Source organism: Dendrobates tinctorius, unplaced genomic scaffold (genome assembly GCF_039654945.1).
Source record: "Dendrobates tinctorius isolate UK_male_01 unplaced genomic scaffold, ASM3965494v1 ptg000089l, whole genome shotgun sequence".
Classification (NCBI taxonomy): Eukaryota; Metazoa; Chordata; class Amphibia; order Anura; family Dendrobatidae; genus Dendrobates; species Dendrobates tinctorius.
This window is the reverse complement of record NW_027361757.1, coordinates 12,791,726-12,808,921: the sequence shown is the minus strand read 5'-3', so window position 1 is coordinate 12,808,921 and position 17,196 is coordinate 12,791,726. Positions and strand designations below refer to the sequence as shown.

The window sequence follows — 17,196 nt, the reverse complement described above, 5'->3', positions numbered from 1 at the left end:
TCTGGGAGACGTGGTCCTTCTATATGTTACAAGGACAGCCCACAGATTTCAACAAAACTTGTGCAATGCTGCATTGCTCCTATACTGCCAGGTTTCCCACAGACGGCTGATTGCTGTGGGTTTCTGCAGCAAAACACTCTTGTGATTAGACTCTAAGGGTTGTTCCCACTAGAGGTAAAAAAAGATTCTAAAGCTTTTCCTTTTTTCAAACTTGGACATAAATGTGAGAGTTGTGTAACACTTAATGTAATGGTGATTTGACCCTGCCTTGTTGTTTTGTTTGTTTTTTTTTTTGTTTTGTTTTCTTTTTTCCCCAACCTAGGTCCAAAAGCTTGAGCCCTGGTGATGAAGTCCTAAGGTTACTGGGCACCCTGACTGTTAACATGGAGGAGCTGAAGAAAGCAGAAGCTCAACTTCCTCCAGATGATGGTAAATCTTAGTGGTATTCTTCTCCACTCACTTTGCCGTTGGTGATGAGTGGGCCAGCAACTTGTCTTCTGATCTTTCGTGACTGAGCACACAATTGGCCAGTATTGTGCACCTGTCCAATTTAGTGGATTACTGGTCTAGTCTTAAAATAAGGGAATACCAAAATGCAATGATATTAGCTGCGCTTGTATATAGGTAATGAGTCAGCTGCAAGTACCAAAAAACCCCTACCACAATGGAGTTATTGTTTGGTAAATGCATAAATAAGATAGTACTCGCGCTATGAGACAAACACCAAAACCATTACTGATTAATTATGGTACATACCTGCAATAATTCCGAAGGAACCTGGTATAATCTGAATGAGATGAGGCAAATGTCTTCCAGAAGATCAGTATGAGAAACTAAAGGATAAAAGGTATAAATTCTGCCAGATCCGTATATAAAAATGGCAGCAAATCAGTGACCTTTTGTTTTTTGTGCAAATAAGCAAAAGGTTTACAGTACTAATACCCTATGGGTTGTGCAAATAAGCACATTTTCAATAAAAAACATTAAAATGCAGAGACAGGACCTGCAGCACAGAAGGCGTATTATTATTACTAACAATAGCGTCAGAAAATAAGGTGTTCAGTGATATCAGAAATATTCTGAGACTGTGCCGTTGGACGCAATAAACCTTGTCCACGATAAGTGCTATGGGTTCTCAGAGCAAATGAGAAACTGCTGATGTTATGCTGTTCATAAATAATAACAATAATAGTGGCCCAAGAGACAAGTGCTGGGGGTGTCCAGGAAAATGTCCGGTACCTGCGCTTTGCGGAATTGAAAGAATCCACCAATGAATTGAGTTGTACTTAGCTTGTGTCTCGATGTGGAGACCCTCCAAGGTAGCGGTGAGCTCTGGAGCGTTGTCCTGGCCGGTGACTAGCTCCCTGGTTGTGCTGTGTTTAGAGCGCGGGCAGCTGCCTGGAACACTGTCTGGGCTTGTCAAAGCCTACGGTAGCACAGGACCTGTGTGACATAATTCGGGTCACGTGACTAGCAGAGTCACGTGGTGCCCAGCAGAAAATGTACCTTTTATCCTTTACTTTCTCATACTGATCTTCTGGGAGACATTTGCCTCATCTCGTTCAGATTATACCAGGTTCCTTCTGTATTATTGCAGGTATTTACCATAATTAATCAATAATGGTTTTGGTGTTTGTCTCATAGCGCGAGTACTAGCTTATTTATGCATTTATTAGTCTTAAGATGTTATCCGAGCATGCTTGGCTGCTAGCAGTATCTTCGGCGTGATCGAATGCTATGTTCAAGTCGCCGCGGTTGCATGTCTCACCGCTTCTCGACAGCCCAAACACATGCAGGGATTGCCTATTTGTTAGGCATTTACCTTTACAATCAGATTTGTAATATACATATATTAGATCTCCCACCTGTCTACGCTACTTCTAAACGAGGTAAAGCTATGATAAATGGCAGTCTGCTGATGTAGTTGACTGTTATCCAATTGACTTCTTGAAAGACTGCCACAGACCCTTACACTCATGCACATCTTCTGATTATTGATGGTTATTATCAGTGGGACTTGCACGAAGATCATCTACCTTCTATTCTTGTAACATGCTTATCTGTTTGAAGATGACAGCTGGTTGGACTTGACACCCGAGAAGTTGGAGCAAATATTACAGTATGCTGCAGGCTCAAAGGACGTTGCCACTGAGAATGAGGAGAAATACAACATGTCAGAAGTGACTGAGAGCATGAAGGCTTTTATCACAAATGTGTCTTCACATGAAGGAGCGGAGGTGCCCTGGTATGTATCATATATTCAATAAAATTCTATAGTATATTGTTTTTTTTCATATATTGCTCAAAATGCTGAACCTTCTATACTCTCCAGTACTCTCCATATTGTTGACATGCCATTGACTATAACTGACACCTGTCTCAGCCATACACTATTTCGTAGTGTGGAGTATATTTCTGTGATGTGTGTAAAGCTGAGAAAAGGTTTTTAAAAATTTTTTTGCAGGATTCCATTTCTCAGCCATACAGTATTACGTGGTCTGGGTACATTTCTGTCATCTATAAAACTGAAAAAACCCAAAGCATTGAAACATATTTTTCTGGATTTAATTTGTCTTCCAAACACTTATGCATACTTTCTGTTACATTATGGTGAAGTAAACTCCCAAAAACTACTTTAACCCCTTCACCCCCAAGGGTGGTTTGCACGTTCATGACCGGGCCAATTTTTACAATTCTGACCACTGTACCTTTATGAGGTCATAACTCTGGAACGCTTCCATTGATCCCGGTGATTCTGACATTGTTTTCTCGTGACATATTGTACTTCATGTTAGTGGTAAAATTTCATTCAAATAACTTGCGTTTATTTGTGAAAAAAATGGAAATTTGGCAAAAATTTTGAAAATTTTGCAATTTTCCAACTTTGAATTTTTATGCCCTTAAATCACAGAGATACGGCACACAAAAAACTTGATAACTAACATTTCCCACATGTTTACTTTACATCAGCACAATTTTGGAACCAAAATTTTTTTTTTTTAGGAAGTTATAAGGGTTAAAAGTTGACCAGCGATTTCTCATTTTTACAACACCATTTTATTTTTAGGACCACATCACATTTGAAGCCACTTTGAGGGGTCTATATGATAGAAAATACCCAAAACTGACACCATTCTAAAAACTGAACCCCTTAAGGTGCTCAAAACCACATTCAAGAAGTTTATTAACCCATTAGGTGCGTCACAGGAATTTTTTTGAATATTTAAAAAGAAATGAACATCTAACTTTTTTTCACCAAAAAATACTTCAGGTTCAATTTTTTTTATTTTACCAAGGGTAACAGGAGAAATTGTACTGCAAAAGTTATTGTGCAATTTGTCCTGAGTACGCTGATACCTGATTTGTGGGGGGGAACGACTGTTTCGGCGCATGGCAGAGCTCAGAATGGAAGGAGCGCCGTTTGACTTTTTCAATGCAAAATTGGCTGGAATTCAGATTGGACGCCATGTCACGTTTGGAGAGTCCCTGATGTACCTAAACAGTGGAAACCCCCCACAAATGACACCATTTTGGAAACTAGACCCCCTAAGGAACTTATCTAGATGTGTGGTGAGCACTTTGGTGAGCACTTTGACCCCCCCAGTGCTTCACAGAAGTTTATAATGCCCGGGCGTGAAAATAATTCGTATTTTTTCCACAAACATGATCTTTTAGTCACCATTTTTTTATTTTCCCAAGGGTACCAGGAGAAATTGGACCCCAAAAGTTGTTGTCCAATTTGTCCTGAGTATGCTGATACCCCATATGTGGGAGAAAACTACTGTATGGGCACACGTCGGGGCTCGGAAGGGAAGTAGTGACGTTTTGGAATGCAGACTTTGATGGAATGGTCTGCGGGTGTCATGTTGCCTTTGGAGAGCCCCTAATGTACCTAAACAGTGGAAACCCCCCACAAATGACACCATTTTGTAAACTAGACCCCCCAAGGAACTTATCTAGATGTGTGGTGAGCACTTTGAACCCCCCAGTGCTTCACAGAAGTTTATAACGCCCGGGCGTGAAAATAAAAAATTCGTATTTTACTCTTCGCCACGACAGCACCCACTGGAGGTATCGGATCCGCCCATTTGGAACAGGAAACCCTACAGGAAAGATAAAAGGGGCGGTCCGCCTTTCCTCCTCAGTTTTGGTTTCCTGTTCCAAATGGAGCAGGATCCTGCAGGATCTTACCTGGGCCATGCATCCGCCTGTGCGGTCTCTTCGGGAACGGCAGGGGCTGCGGTCCGGAAGCAGCGTCGGGGGAGACTCCGTTTGACAGCTCCCCCCTCGCCTGGTGGGGCCATGAGCGCGCGAGCCGCGCGTGTCAATAGCGGTGGCGCGGGAGCAGGCCGGCGCCAAACGCTCCTATACCCCGGAAGTAATGGTTGAACTTCCGGGGTAAGATGGCGATGACGCGGCGCATGCGCCCTGTGACAGGGCGACTTCCGGGGGTATGATAAGTGTACAGATAAAACAGCGCTGCAACGTTGGAACATGTCGTCCCCCGCAGAGTCGCAGACCCCAGCAGGGGATTCAGCTGGGGGCAACTCCACCAGGGACCGCAGCGCCAGGACAGAGACTGCCCGCAGGAGCGAGGCAGCAGAAACCCGATCCAAACCGTCTCAGCCATCCGAACCGGTATTAAGCTTCACTGGGTGAGTGTGCAAAGCAGATGCTCTACCTATTAAGCTAACCTCCTCTCCTCCCCCCCCCCCCTCCCCCCTCTCTTTACCTTTGACCTCCCACTTCAGTCAAAGAAAAAAGGAAAAACAAAACATAAAGAATGCGCATTATGTTCAGAGCCTCTCCCTGACTCCTACCCCAAAAAACTCTGCAAACAATGCATTAAAGAGACCAGGCAGGGGTCGACGATATCTTCTAAGGATATCCGAGCCATAATTAGGGAGGAAATACAAGCCATCAACCGCTCCAGCACTCCCGCAGAGTCCAGTCATAGAAAACAGGTCATTGTTAGTTCAGAGTCAGAGGAAGAACAGGAGTTAATCTCAGGCTCCGCATCCACGTCCTCATCATCATCCTCAGAGGTGGAAGGACGCGCATGTTTTCCACTGGACAGCGTAGATAACCTGGTAAAAGCGGTTAGAAATACTATGGGGTGTGAAGAGGAAAGGGGAGCCCAGACCGCGCAGGACATTATGTTTGCAGGATTGGCAGAGAAAAAGAGGAGATCATTTCCAGTGATACCGGCAATTAAAGATCTCATCAAAAGAGAGTGGGAAAAACACGACCAGAGGGGTTTTCTCCCATCCGCTTCAAAACGGAAGTATCCGTTCACTGATGAAGATCTATTAAAATGGACTAAAATACCAAAGGTGGACGCTGTCGTATCCTCCACTTCCAAACAAACCTCGATCCCGGTCGAGGACGCAGGGTTGTTAGCAGACCCATTGGACCGAAAGGCTGAATCTTCGCTCAAAAGGTCCTGGGAGTCCACCACCGGGGTATTCAAACCCGCAATAGCCAGCACATGTACTGCTAGGTCAATGCTGGTATGGCTAGATCAATTAGACCAGCAGATTGAGCAAAGAGTGTCAAGGGAGAAACTGCGTGCAGCCATCCCGTTGATAAGAGGGGCAGCTGCCTTTATGGCAGACGCTTCAGCAGACACCCTAAGACTGGCAGCAAGGTCGGCAGCCCTGGTGAATAACGCCAGACGCGCGCTGTGGATAAAGAGCTGGAAAGGGGATGCACAGTCAAAATCCAAAATTAGTGCAACCCCATGCGAGGGTGAGTTCCTCTTCGGAAAAGCCTTAGAAGAAATTCTCGCCAAGGCAAAAGAAAGGAAAAAGGCCTTCAGTGATTCTCCCATTCCGTTTTATAGGAAAACCTTTAAAAGACGGCCATTCGGGAGAAGAAGGCAATCGGACAGAACGAGATGGGCCACGAAAGACGAAAAGCAGAAGGGTACCATCTTCAGAGGGCCAACATATAGGAGAGAAAAAAATTAAAAGTTTAGACCCACCAGTTGGGGGTAGATTAAAAATTTTTTTTACCAAGTGGGAACAGATTACGTTAAACCCATGGATTTTGAATATAATCAAGGAAGGAATAAAGATTGAATTCCTTCGGATCCCCTATGAGTTCTTTGTTATAACTCGCCTTAATTCCTCACTTCAGCAAAAGGCTCTCGAAGACGAGATTCGAGTCCTGCTAGCTAAAAAAGTTTTAGTTGATGTCCCTGAGGAACAACAGGGTAGAGGCTTTTACTCTCCCCTGTTTTTGGTGTCTAAACCAGACGGTACATTTAGAACCATTATTAATTTAATGAAGCTAAATTCATTTATAAAAAATTATAAGTTCAAAATGGAATCAATTAGATCCACTATAAAGCTGCTTTTCCCAAATTGCGTAATGGCAGGGATTGATTTAAAAGATGCTTATTATCTCCCTATACACAACAGATTCCAGAAATACCTAAGAGTCGCAGTGGAAGTCGAGGGAAGGATTCATCATTTCCAAAACGCGGCAATGCCCTTCGGGCTTTCCACGGCACCAAGAATATTTACCAAGGTGATGGCAGAAGTGATGGCCTACCTTCGCCAAAAGGACACACTAATTGTGCCATATCTAGACGACTTCCTAGTAATTGGGAATTCAGTCAAACAATGTACTGAACGCGTGACTGACGCAATCTCCTCTTTTCAGAGCCTTGGCTGGATCATCAATATCCAAAAGTCCAGACTCGATCCGCAATCTCTCCAGACATTTCTAGGATTTCAACTAGATTCCTTGACCCAGAGATGTCTACTACCCCAGGTAAAAATCATCCTCACAAAACAAAAAATACAAGCAGCTATAGATAAACCACGTGTATCCTTAAGAGGAGCAATGTCACTATTAGGATCACTAAATTCTTGCACCCCGGCAGTCCGGTGGGCCCAGTACCATGTCCGTACGCTACAACACCAGATCCTCCAGGAGGATAAGCGACATAGTGGTCATTTACAGAGCAAAATAACCCTGTCACAAGAAGTCTTGACTTCCCTAGAGTGGTGGTTAGACGATGACCATTTATGTTCAGGAGTTCCATGGGTTATAGTTCCATCCTGTATCGTAACCACCGATGCCAGTCCCCAGGGCTGGGGAGCCCACATGGAGAATGGGTTTTATCAGGGAAGGTGGAGTAAAGAGGAATGTGATTACTCATCTAATTTAAAAGAACTGACTGCAGTGTTCTATGCTCTATACAACTTCCTTTCGCAGCTCCAACAGAAGCATGTCAGGATCCTATCGGACAACACCACCACAGTGGCCTATATAAACAGACAAGGAGGAACTCGATCAGAGACTGATGTCTTCAGCGGCAAGAATTTTAAACTTAGCAGAAAACTATTTTTTGTCCCTCTCGGCCCTTCATATAAGAGGCGAGAGCAATCAAAAGGCAGACTTCCTAAGCCGTCACACTCTACGACAAGGAGAGTGGTGCCTCAATCGGAAGGTCTTCAGGGACATAGTAGCCGCATGGGGACAACCCGAGGTGGATCTTTTCGCCACAAGAGAGAACAGGCAGATAAAAACTTTTGCCTCCCTATCTCCGTCAGATCACCCAAACATACTGGACGCCTTTCTAGTTCCATGGAATTTCAACCTAGCGTATGCGTTCCCTCCATTGATCCTCCTACCTCAAGTAATTCGGAAGATCAGAGACAACAAAGCGAGAATAATCTTAATAGCACCTTTCTGGCCAAAAAGACCGTGGTTTTCGTGGCTGCAGATTATGTCGATAACAGATCCTTGGGTCCTTCCGACTGCCAATCTACTCTCCCAAGGCCCCTTTTTCCACCCTCAAGTGCTCAGCTTGCACTTGACGGCGTGGAATTTGAGAGGCAGTTATTGAGGACAAGAGGATTCTCGGAGTCCTTAATTACTACACTACTACAAAGTAGAAAACAGTCCACAACCCAAATTTACACTAGAACATGGAAAAAATTTCTTCAATTCCATACAGTACCTCATACAACAGAAGTTCCGATAATCCCAATCTTGGAATTTCTGCAGAAGGGGAAAGACTTAGGCTTAGCAGTAAATACACTGAGAGTACAAATATCGGCATTAGGAGCACTATATGGCCATAATATAGCAGGCAACAAGTGGATAACTCGTTTTATTACAGCATGTGAACGAATAGCTCCAATCCACATACCCTCCGTCCCTACATGGGATCTAAATCTGGTCTTAGACGCCCTAACGGTAGACCCCTTTGAGCCGATCGACACAATACCCTTCAAATACTTAGCACTTAAAATGGCCCTCTTAGTATCACTGACCTCAGCTAGAAGAGTGGGTGATATTCATGCCTTGTCAATAGATCCACCTTTTTTCCAAGAATACCAAGACAGATTAGTATTAAAACCAGACCCTGCCTACCTGCCAAAAGTGGCAACAAAATACCATAGATCTCAGGAGATACTCCTCCCAACCTTCTATAAAAATCCCTCTACTCCGGAAGAGCAGAAGTTCCATACTCTGGACGTCAAAAGAACTGTCCTAAAATGTATTGAGAGGTCCAACAGTTGGAGGCAGAGCAGGGCCCTATTTGTTTCATTTCAGGGCTGTAAGAAGGGGTATGGAGTCACGAAGAGCACCATTTCCCGGTGGATCAGGGAGGCCATTCGTTTAGCCTACTCCGCAAAAAACGAAGATCCTCCAGGGAACATCAGGGCGCATTCCACCAGGGCAATGGCAACCTCTTGGGCGGAAAAGGGAGATGTTCCGATTGAAACTATATGTAAGGCGGCAGTTTGGTCATCCCCTTCTACCTTCTATAAGCACTACAGACTTGATCTTTCATCCACCTCTGACTTAAGCTTTGGCAGGACTATCCTTGACACGGTGGTCCCACCCAGGTGATGGTCTCTGGAATCTCTCCAGTGGGTGCTGTCGTGGCGAAGAGTAAAAAGCCGGATTACTTACCGGTAATGCTCTTTTAATGAGTCCACGACAGCACCCGCTCACTTCCCCCCCTAAAGATATCAATAGTTAAAGTATATTAACCAAATAATGGATAAGAAAGATGTTAAAATAAGAGAACATTGCCTAATCCTTGGCGGTCCTTCTGGTACTCTGAAACGTAAAACTGAGGAGGAAAGGCGGACCGCCCCTTTTATCTTTCCTGTAGGGTTTCCTGTTCCAAATGGGCGGATCCGATACCTCCAGTGGGTGCTGTCGTGGACTCATTAAAAGAGCATTACCGGTAAGTAATCCGGCTTTTTTTCCACAAACATGATCTTTTAGTCCCCAATTTTTTCATTTTCCCAAGGGTAACAGGAGAAATTGGACCCCCAAAAGTTGTTGTCCAATTTGGCCTGAGTACGCTGACACCCCATATGTGGGAGAAAACTACTGTATGGACACACGTCAGGGCTCGGAAGGGAAGCAGTGACGTTTTGGAATGCAGACTTTGATGGAATGGTCTGCGGGTGTCATGTGCGTTTGGAGAGCCCCTGATGTACCTAAACTATTGAAACTCCCCACAAGTGACCCCATTTTGGACACTAGACCCCCCACGGAACTTATCTAGATGTGTGGTGAGCACTTTGAACCCCCAAGTGTTTCACAGAAGTTTATAACACTCGGACGTGAAAATAAAAAAATCATTTTTTTTCCACAAAAATGATATTTTTGCCCCCAATTTTTTATTTTCCTAAGGGTAACAGGAGAAATTGGACCCCAAAAATTGTTTTGCAATTTGTCCTGGGTAGGCTGATACCCTACATGTGGGGGTAAAACACTGTTTGGGCGCATGGCAGAGCTTGGAAGGGAAGGAGCACCATTTGACTTTTTCAACTCAGAATTGGCTGGAATTGAGATCAGACGCCATGTTGCATTTGGAGAGCCCCTGATGTGCCCAAACAGTGGAAACCCCCAATTATAACCCCAACACACCCCTAGCCCTAACCCTAGGGCTGTGTGCACACGCTGTGGATTTTGCTGTGGTTCCGCAGCGGTTTTGGCTGCTGCGGACCCGTAGCAGTTTCTGCTGCGGTGTACAGTACCATGATTCCCTATGGGAATCAAAAACCGCAGTGCAGACGGTGCGGAATTTTCCGCGCGGATTATCTGCGGTTTTCAATCCGCAGAAAGAATTGACATGTCAATTCTTTCTGCGGATTCTCCTGCGGTTTGCCATCTCCTCTATTGAGGAGATGAAAAACCGCAGGACAAAACCGCAGAGCAATCCGCAGGTAAAACCGCAGGTCTTTTGACCTGCGGTTTCACCTGCGGATTTTACAAAATCCGCGGGGATGAATCCGCACCTAATCCGCAGCGTGTGCACACAGCCTTACCCTAACGGGAAAATGGAGATAAATACTTTTTTTTTTTTTTTTTAGTTTTGTTCTTTTTCCCTAACTAAGGGGGTGATATCGGGGGGTTTGGTTTACTATTTATGGCGGTTTTTATATTTGGCGGCTGTCACACGCTAAAAGACGCTTTTTATTGTAAAATAGTTTTTGCATCACCACATTTTGAGAGCTATAATTTTTCCGTATTTTGACCCACTGAGTCATGTGAGGTCTTATTTTTTGCGGGACGAGTTGACGTTTTTATTGGTACCATTTTTGGGCACGTGACATTTTTTGATCGCTTTTTATTCCAATTTTTGGGACGCAGAATGAACAAAAACCAGCGTTTCAAGAATTTCTTTTGGGGGGGTGCGTTTACACCGTTCCGCGTGAGGTAAAATTGATAAAGCGGTTTTATTCTTCGGGTCAGTACGGTTACAGCGATACCTCATTTAGGTCTTTTTTTATGTTTTTGTCGGTTTTATGCAATGAAAACTATTTTATATAAAAAATAATTATTTTTGCATCGCTTTATTCTGTGAGCTATAACTTTTTTATTTTTTCGCTGATGATGCTGTGTGGCAGCTCGTTTTTTGCGGGACAAGATGACGTTTTCAGCAGTACCATGGATATTTATATGCGTCTTTTTGATCACGCGTTTACACTTTTTGTTTGGCGGTATGATAATAAATCATTATTTTTTGCTTCGTTTTTTATTTTTTAAGGGGTTCGCTAAAAGGGTTAACTAATGTGGCAGTTTTATAGGGTGGGTCATTACGGACGCGGCGATACCTAATATGTGTACTTTTATTGTTTGGTTTTTTTTTTATTATTTCCAAAAAATGGATTTATTGAGGGAATATTTTTTTTTTTTTTTTTTTTTTTTTTTTAATTTATTTTTACATTTTTTTAAAAAAAATTTTTTTTTTACTTTATTACATAGTCCCAGGTGGGACATCACTGTCCTGTGACAGATCGCTGATCTGTCACATCACAGATCACTGTGACAGATCAGCAATCTGTCACAGGCATTGAATTAGACTTCCTCTTGCCTGCGCTTTGCAGGCACTGAGGAAGCCAGCTTCCTCAGGTCCCCGAAGGCCCCCGTCGCCATCTTGGATTCGGGGGCCTGGAGGATAGGAGCCCCCAGCAGCAGCGCTGCACATTGCGCTGCCGTGGGGGGCTCAGGGAATTACGGAGGGAGCCCCCTCCCTGCCGATGCTTCCCTTTAACTCCCGGTACACCGCGATCATGTTTGATCGCGGTGTGCAAGGGGTTAATGTGTCGGGGGCGGTCCGTGACCGCCCCTGACACATTGTGCCGGGTGTCAGCTGTGATAATCAGCTGACACCCGGCCGCGATCAGCGGCGCTCACCACGTGGGCGCCGCTGATCGCGGTAGACGTACTATCCCGTCCACGGTCATACGGGCCCGGGTACCGTGGACGGCATAGTACGTCGGATGTCAGGAAGGGGTTAACTGCTGCAGGTAACTAATTTTTTATTTTATTAAAAATAAACTTTGTTTCAAGAGACCTAGCAATTGCAAAATGTAAGGCGTGCGTTAAGGGACAGGAAAGTGGGAGTTCTGATGGTGCACAAAGGTGCCGAAGACATGGGGCAGGTGCGACCACACCTGTTGCTAGAGCACAAGAAATGTCTATCCACAACACATGGGTTCCTGTCCCACTTTTCAGGGAGGCACTGTACACCACTTCTAAAGCCAGAACAGTACGAACAGGTGGACGGTTGGATAGCAGATAAGGCTTCCAGCAGGCTTGGCGGTAGCACCCAGTCTTCCACACAGTCCAGTCTCACCAGTCTACAGTCTGGATCACTTAATCTTTACCCTGATCTTCCTTCCTCCCACCATGTTGTGTCCCAGGAGATTAGTGATCACACCCTAGGAGACACCAAGGAGCTCTTTGCAACTTTAATTTCTTGATTGTGGACTCGACCTGCATTCTCCAAGAGGGACAGGAGGACATGCTGTTTAGTGATGCACAAATCTTAGAGTGGCTAACAGAACAGTGGAGTGGCAAATTTTGGCTAAGAAAGAAGATAATGATGATGACGACACAGTTGCCACTAAATCTTGTTGGTTGTTGTCAAGTCACAAAGTCAAGAGGACCAGGGTGTGTTGGTGGAAGATGAGGTGGTGAATGACTAAGTCAGCGACCCAACCTGAGAAGCTGGCATGCTGAATGAGGCCGGCACCGCTGACGGTAAGGGATCGGTAGCACTGAAATGGATAGGAAGAGGCGGTGGGGTGACCAGAGCGACAAGGCAGGAAACTTCTGCAGAGCACCGACACTCGTGCATATCTGTCAAAGAGTTGGGTATTCCCCAGTTTGGGACTTTCTGAAAGAGCGTTCTGAGACTAAAAAGATCAGCAGGGGCATGACCACTAAGAACCTAACCAGCAGCATGATCAAACACATGTCATCCAAGCACTTGACTAGATGAGCTGAACGCCTGTGTCCACGATTGGTGCCATCCGGTGACACCATTGCCACTTCCCTTGTGCTAGGTTCATCCCAATACTCTGTCCAAAACACTGGAGCAGATGCCTCCTGCCCTGCACCTAACCTTGCACATTCCAACTTGCCATCATCAGGCACTTCCAAATCCTTGTCCCAGCCCAGCGTTCAGTTGTTCCTACCCCAGCCCTTGGAAAGAAAAAGTTCCCAGCCACCCACCCACAGGCCCAAATTCTAAACTGGCATACTTACAGACTGCTTACTGTGAAAATCATCAGAAAAGGGAAAATGGAAGCCAAGTCTTAAAAAAATCTCAAATTTTTATTATGGTATAATTTAAAAAAAAAAAAAAAAAAAAAGAAAACCAATAAGTACATAAAATATGAGGAACTGCAACAAGAAAAAGTACCGCTGCACCATGACGGTAAACAGCATAAATGACTGAAGAAAATAAACATCCCATATCATTTCATATCAACTGGGATGTTTATTTTCTTCAGTCATTTATGCTATTTACCGTCATGGTGCAGCAGTACTTTTTCTTGCTGCAGTCTCCTCATGTTTTATGTACTTATTGATTTTCTTATTTAATGGAAAAAAATTTTAAATAATACCATAATAAAAATTTGAGATTAGTCTGTCGCCTCATTGGGGGACACAGAATCATGGGTGTTATGCTGCTGTCCACTAGGAGGTGACACTATGCATAATCTGAAAAACATTAACTATGGCTCCTCCTCTGCAGTATACACCCCTGGATGGCGTTAGCCTTCTCCAGTTTTTGCTTAGTGTTGCATAGGAGGTACACCTTAATTATTTTTTTTTTTTTTTTTCCCGATGGATTACAGATAAAGAAAAGTGGGTCTCCTGTGAGACTCCCGGCATGGCTCCTTCCTCTGTCCCCTATTATGGGGTGCCCGGTTGAAGTCGAGATGGCTATTCCCCATGTCGCTCCTTCCCCAGTCCCTCAGGTGCTGGTTCGAAGTCGAGACACCCCCCCCCCTCCTTCCCCAATTCCTTTTGGGCATTAGGTTGAGACGCCTCAGGTAGGGTCTGTGCAGGCAGCACTCTGCTGCTCCCAGCAGCATGGCATCCAGGGACCCCAGCCCAGCTGCGGGCTCTTGTCGGGGCCGGGGAGGAGTGCAGGCAGGCATGGCACAATGGTGACACAGGGCTCCCTGTGCCCCTGTCTCTGCGGCAGCACCAGCTCTATAGTGCCTCAGGGGGACCCCTCACAGGGCCTTCTGTCCGCTTATAGCCCCACCGCTATCCTGCCTTTAAATCCGCGGGGGTCCGGTTCAGATCCGACCCCCCCCCCCCCCCCCTCCTGGACTATCGCGCCGGCCTGGAGCCTTTCTGGGCATCAGGCATCTAATTTAGGCCGCGGCTTCGGCCTAGCTGAAGCCGCCACCTCCTCTCTGCCCCCCGGATGACAAATGACACTCTACAGTGTCGTAGAGGGGGCGGATCGACACAGCGCGTTTCACACAGCTCTGCCGCGCTTTTTCAGCTCTCCTCCCCCTTCTTCCCCTTCCTATTCTTCTCGGCGGCCATTTCTGCTGCAGGACATCAGCAGGACCAGGCCAGCTAGTCTTCGGGGGGCACAGGACTGTGGATCTTCGGCGCTGGACCTAGGGGCAAACTGGTGGGGTAAGATCACAGCTGGGTTTTTTACTCGGCTGTGAATCCATATTCCCTATAAGGCTCCCCTATAGGGTCCTCTGCATAGCCAGCCTTTCTGCACTCTGTGCACTATGCCGGGCTCAAGGTCCAAGAGAACCAGGCAGGACTGCTTTTATGCATTCTGCACAGCCTGCAAAACCACTCTCCCCAATGGCAGCATGTACCCGCACTGCCGGGACTGTATCCAGACTACTGGGTCAGAACCCCAAGAAGCCCCTACCAATGCTTCGGTGTCTGCCACCACGCAGGAATGGGCTACTCAAATGTCACAATCTATGACGCAGTCTATAGATGACCTAACCTCCACATTGCTTCAGGCTCTGCAGGGTCATACCTCTGCTATGAACATTACCCAGCAAAGGGAGAGCTCGACTCAGGGACATGCCGTTCCGGTCACATCCAGACGTAAGCGGACCCACAGGTCGCGTTCATCTGCGTCATCCCATAGCACACTGTCATCCCCCTCTCGGGAGAGACACCGTAGTTCCAGGTCACCTAGACCATCCCCTACCAGGGACAGACTGCGCGGATCTCCACAGTGATCCCCGACCACAGAAGACCTCCACCCCAGTTCACCCACCAGGGGACGCCTCAGTGATGCACAAGATTCGGAAGGCATCTGTGACTCCGACAACGAAACGGAGGGGTCCCTGATCCCAATTCCCCCTAGCAATACAGCGCTAGTTGAGGACGTAATCTCTTCCATCCATCGGGTGCTGGATATTTCTGATCCGGAGGCCCCAGAGCACAAGATTTCATTTAAAGGTGTGCTGAAACCGCCTAAGGTCTTCTCTAATCACCCAGAATTTAAGGCGATCCTTAACAAGCAGTTTGCACAGCCTGAGAAGAAATTCACCAATCGCAAATATTTGGAGGCAAGGTACCCCTTCCCGCAGAAAGACACCAAGGAATGGACAGATCCACCTGAAGTGGACCCCCCAGTCTCTAGACTAGCAGCACAGACCCTCCTCTCACTGCCAGATGGCTCAACCCTCAGACGCAGCAGACCGGCAGGTAGAACGCATGGCTCGTTCAATTTTCTAGGCTGCAGGGGCCTCCCTGGCTCCCGCGTTCACTTCAGTTTGGGCTGCCAAGGCCATTCTGGCTTGGGCCAAAAAGTTACAAGCTGGCCTCCAAGCACCAACTCCTGAGCTGTCGGACCAAGCGGTTCAAATAGCAGTTGTAGCTGATTACATGCTTCATGCAGCTCTGGATTTCGCAAGGGGTGTAGTGGGGATAGCATCAAACGCCATCACGATTCGGCATATCCTCTGGCTGCAGGAATGGAAAGCGGACGCGGCCTCAAAGAAGTCCCTCACGCACCTCCCGTACCTCAGTGGGCGGCTTTTCGGTGAAAAGTTGGACACAATGATATCCAACGCCACCGGGGGTAAGAGTACCTCTCTCCCTCAACTAAAACCACTTACAAAAAGCGTAACCAAACACGATTCCGATCCTTTCGGAATTCTTCGGGCTGGTCCGTCCCGCGTCCAGCACAAAATCGTAACCGTTCCCCACGCAGGGACAACTCGCGGTCGACGCAAAGGCCGGACAAGACCTGGCAGTCAAAAGCAGGCCAGTCTAAACCCAAAGGAGGAAAACCTCAGACTTTCTCCTCATCATGACTCACGAACTCCGGAAGACACCCCACCCGTAGGCGGACGACTTTTGCTCTTTCAGCAAGTCTGGCTGCCTATTACAGAAGACAGGTGGGTCAGGGAAATAGTGTCTTCCGGATACAAGAGAATTCACTTCCAACCCCCCGAACCAGTTCTTCTTCTCTGTTCCCCCAAAACCGCCAGCCAAGGCTAGTGCCTTCCACCAAGCGGTTTCCTCCCTCCTTCAAGCAGGAGTCATAGTACCGGTTCCCGCGGCCGAGCGCTTCCGAGGGTTCTACTCCAATCTGTTCGTAGTCCCATAGAAAGGAGGCAGCGTACGGCCCATATTGGACCTAAAACAACTCAACAAATATGTACGGGTTTGTCATTTTCGCATAGTCCCTTCGGTCCATCATTACGTCCATGGAGCAGGGAGAATATCTCTCCTCCATAGACATACAAGACGCATACCTGCATATACCGATTGCTCCCGCCCATCAGAGATTTCTCAGGTTCGCAATCGACCTGGACCACTACCAGTTCGTGGCTCTCCCGTTCGGCCTCGCCACGGCTCCCAGAACGTTTACCAAGATCATGGCAGCCACCATGGACGTTCTACACTTCAGAGACATAGTAGTCGTTCCATACCTGGACGATCTCATCAAGGCTTCCACCTTCAAGGACTGCGAGCTCAGCGTCGCAATCACAATCGACACTGAGTCGCCTGGGCTGGTTAGTCAACCTACAAAAGCAATCAACTACCCCGAGTCAGTCTCTGACCTTCCTGGGGATGCTATTCGACACCTCCAGGGGTCTGGTGCTCTTTCCCAAGAACAAGGCACTGGCTCTCCGTCTAGAAGTTTGCATCCTCCTCCGCAGCCCCCTCCCCCCCCCCGATCTCTCCGGTTTGCCATGAGAGTCCTTGGCAGGATGGCGGCAGCAATGGAAGCGGTCCCATTTGCCCAGTTTCACCTCAGGCCTCTTCAACTAGCCATTCTCAAGTCCTGGGACAGGAATCCTTTTTCCCTCGACAGGGAGTTATAGCTAACATCGTCAACCAGGAGGTCCCTGCACTGGTGGCTCAAGCCAACCTCGCTTGCAGCGGGGAAATCCTTTCTCACAGGTCAATGGA

At 46.7% G+C, this 17,196-nt stretch overlaps 1 protein-coding gene across 1 annotated transcript in view; it reads left to right on the top strand.

Moving 5' to 3' along the window:
• ECD (ecdysoneless cell cycle regulator) overlaps positions 1-17,196 on the top strand; it is a 65,674-nt gene that overhangs the window by 28,169 nt on the left and 20,309 nt on the right. The window contains exons 10-11 of the mRNA XM_073585827.1: positions 323-429; positions 2,071-2,245. Coding sequence (XP_073441928.1) covers positions 323-429; positions 2,071-2,245 — 282 coding nt within the window. The remainder of the gene's footprint in view (positions 1-322; positions 430-2,070; positions 2,246-17,196) is intronic.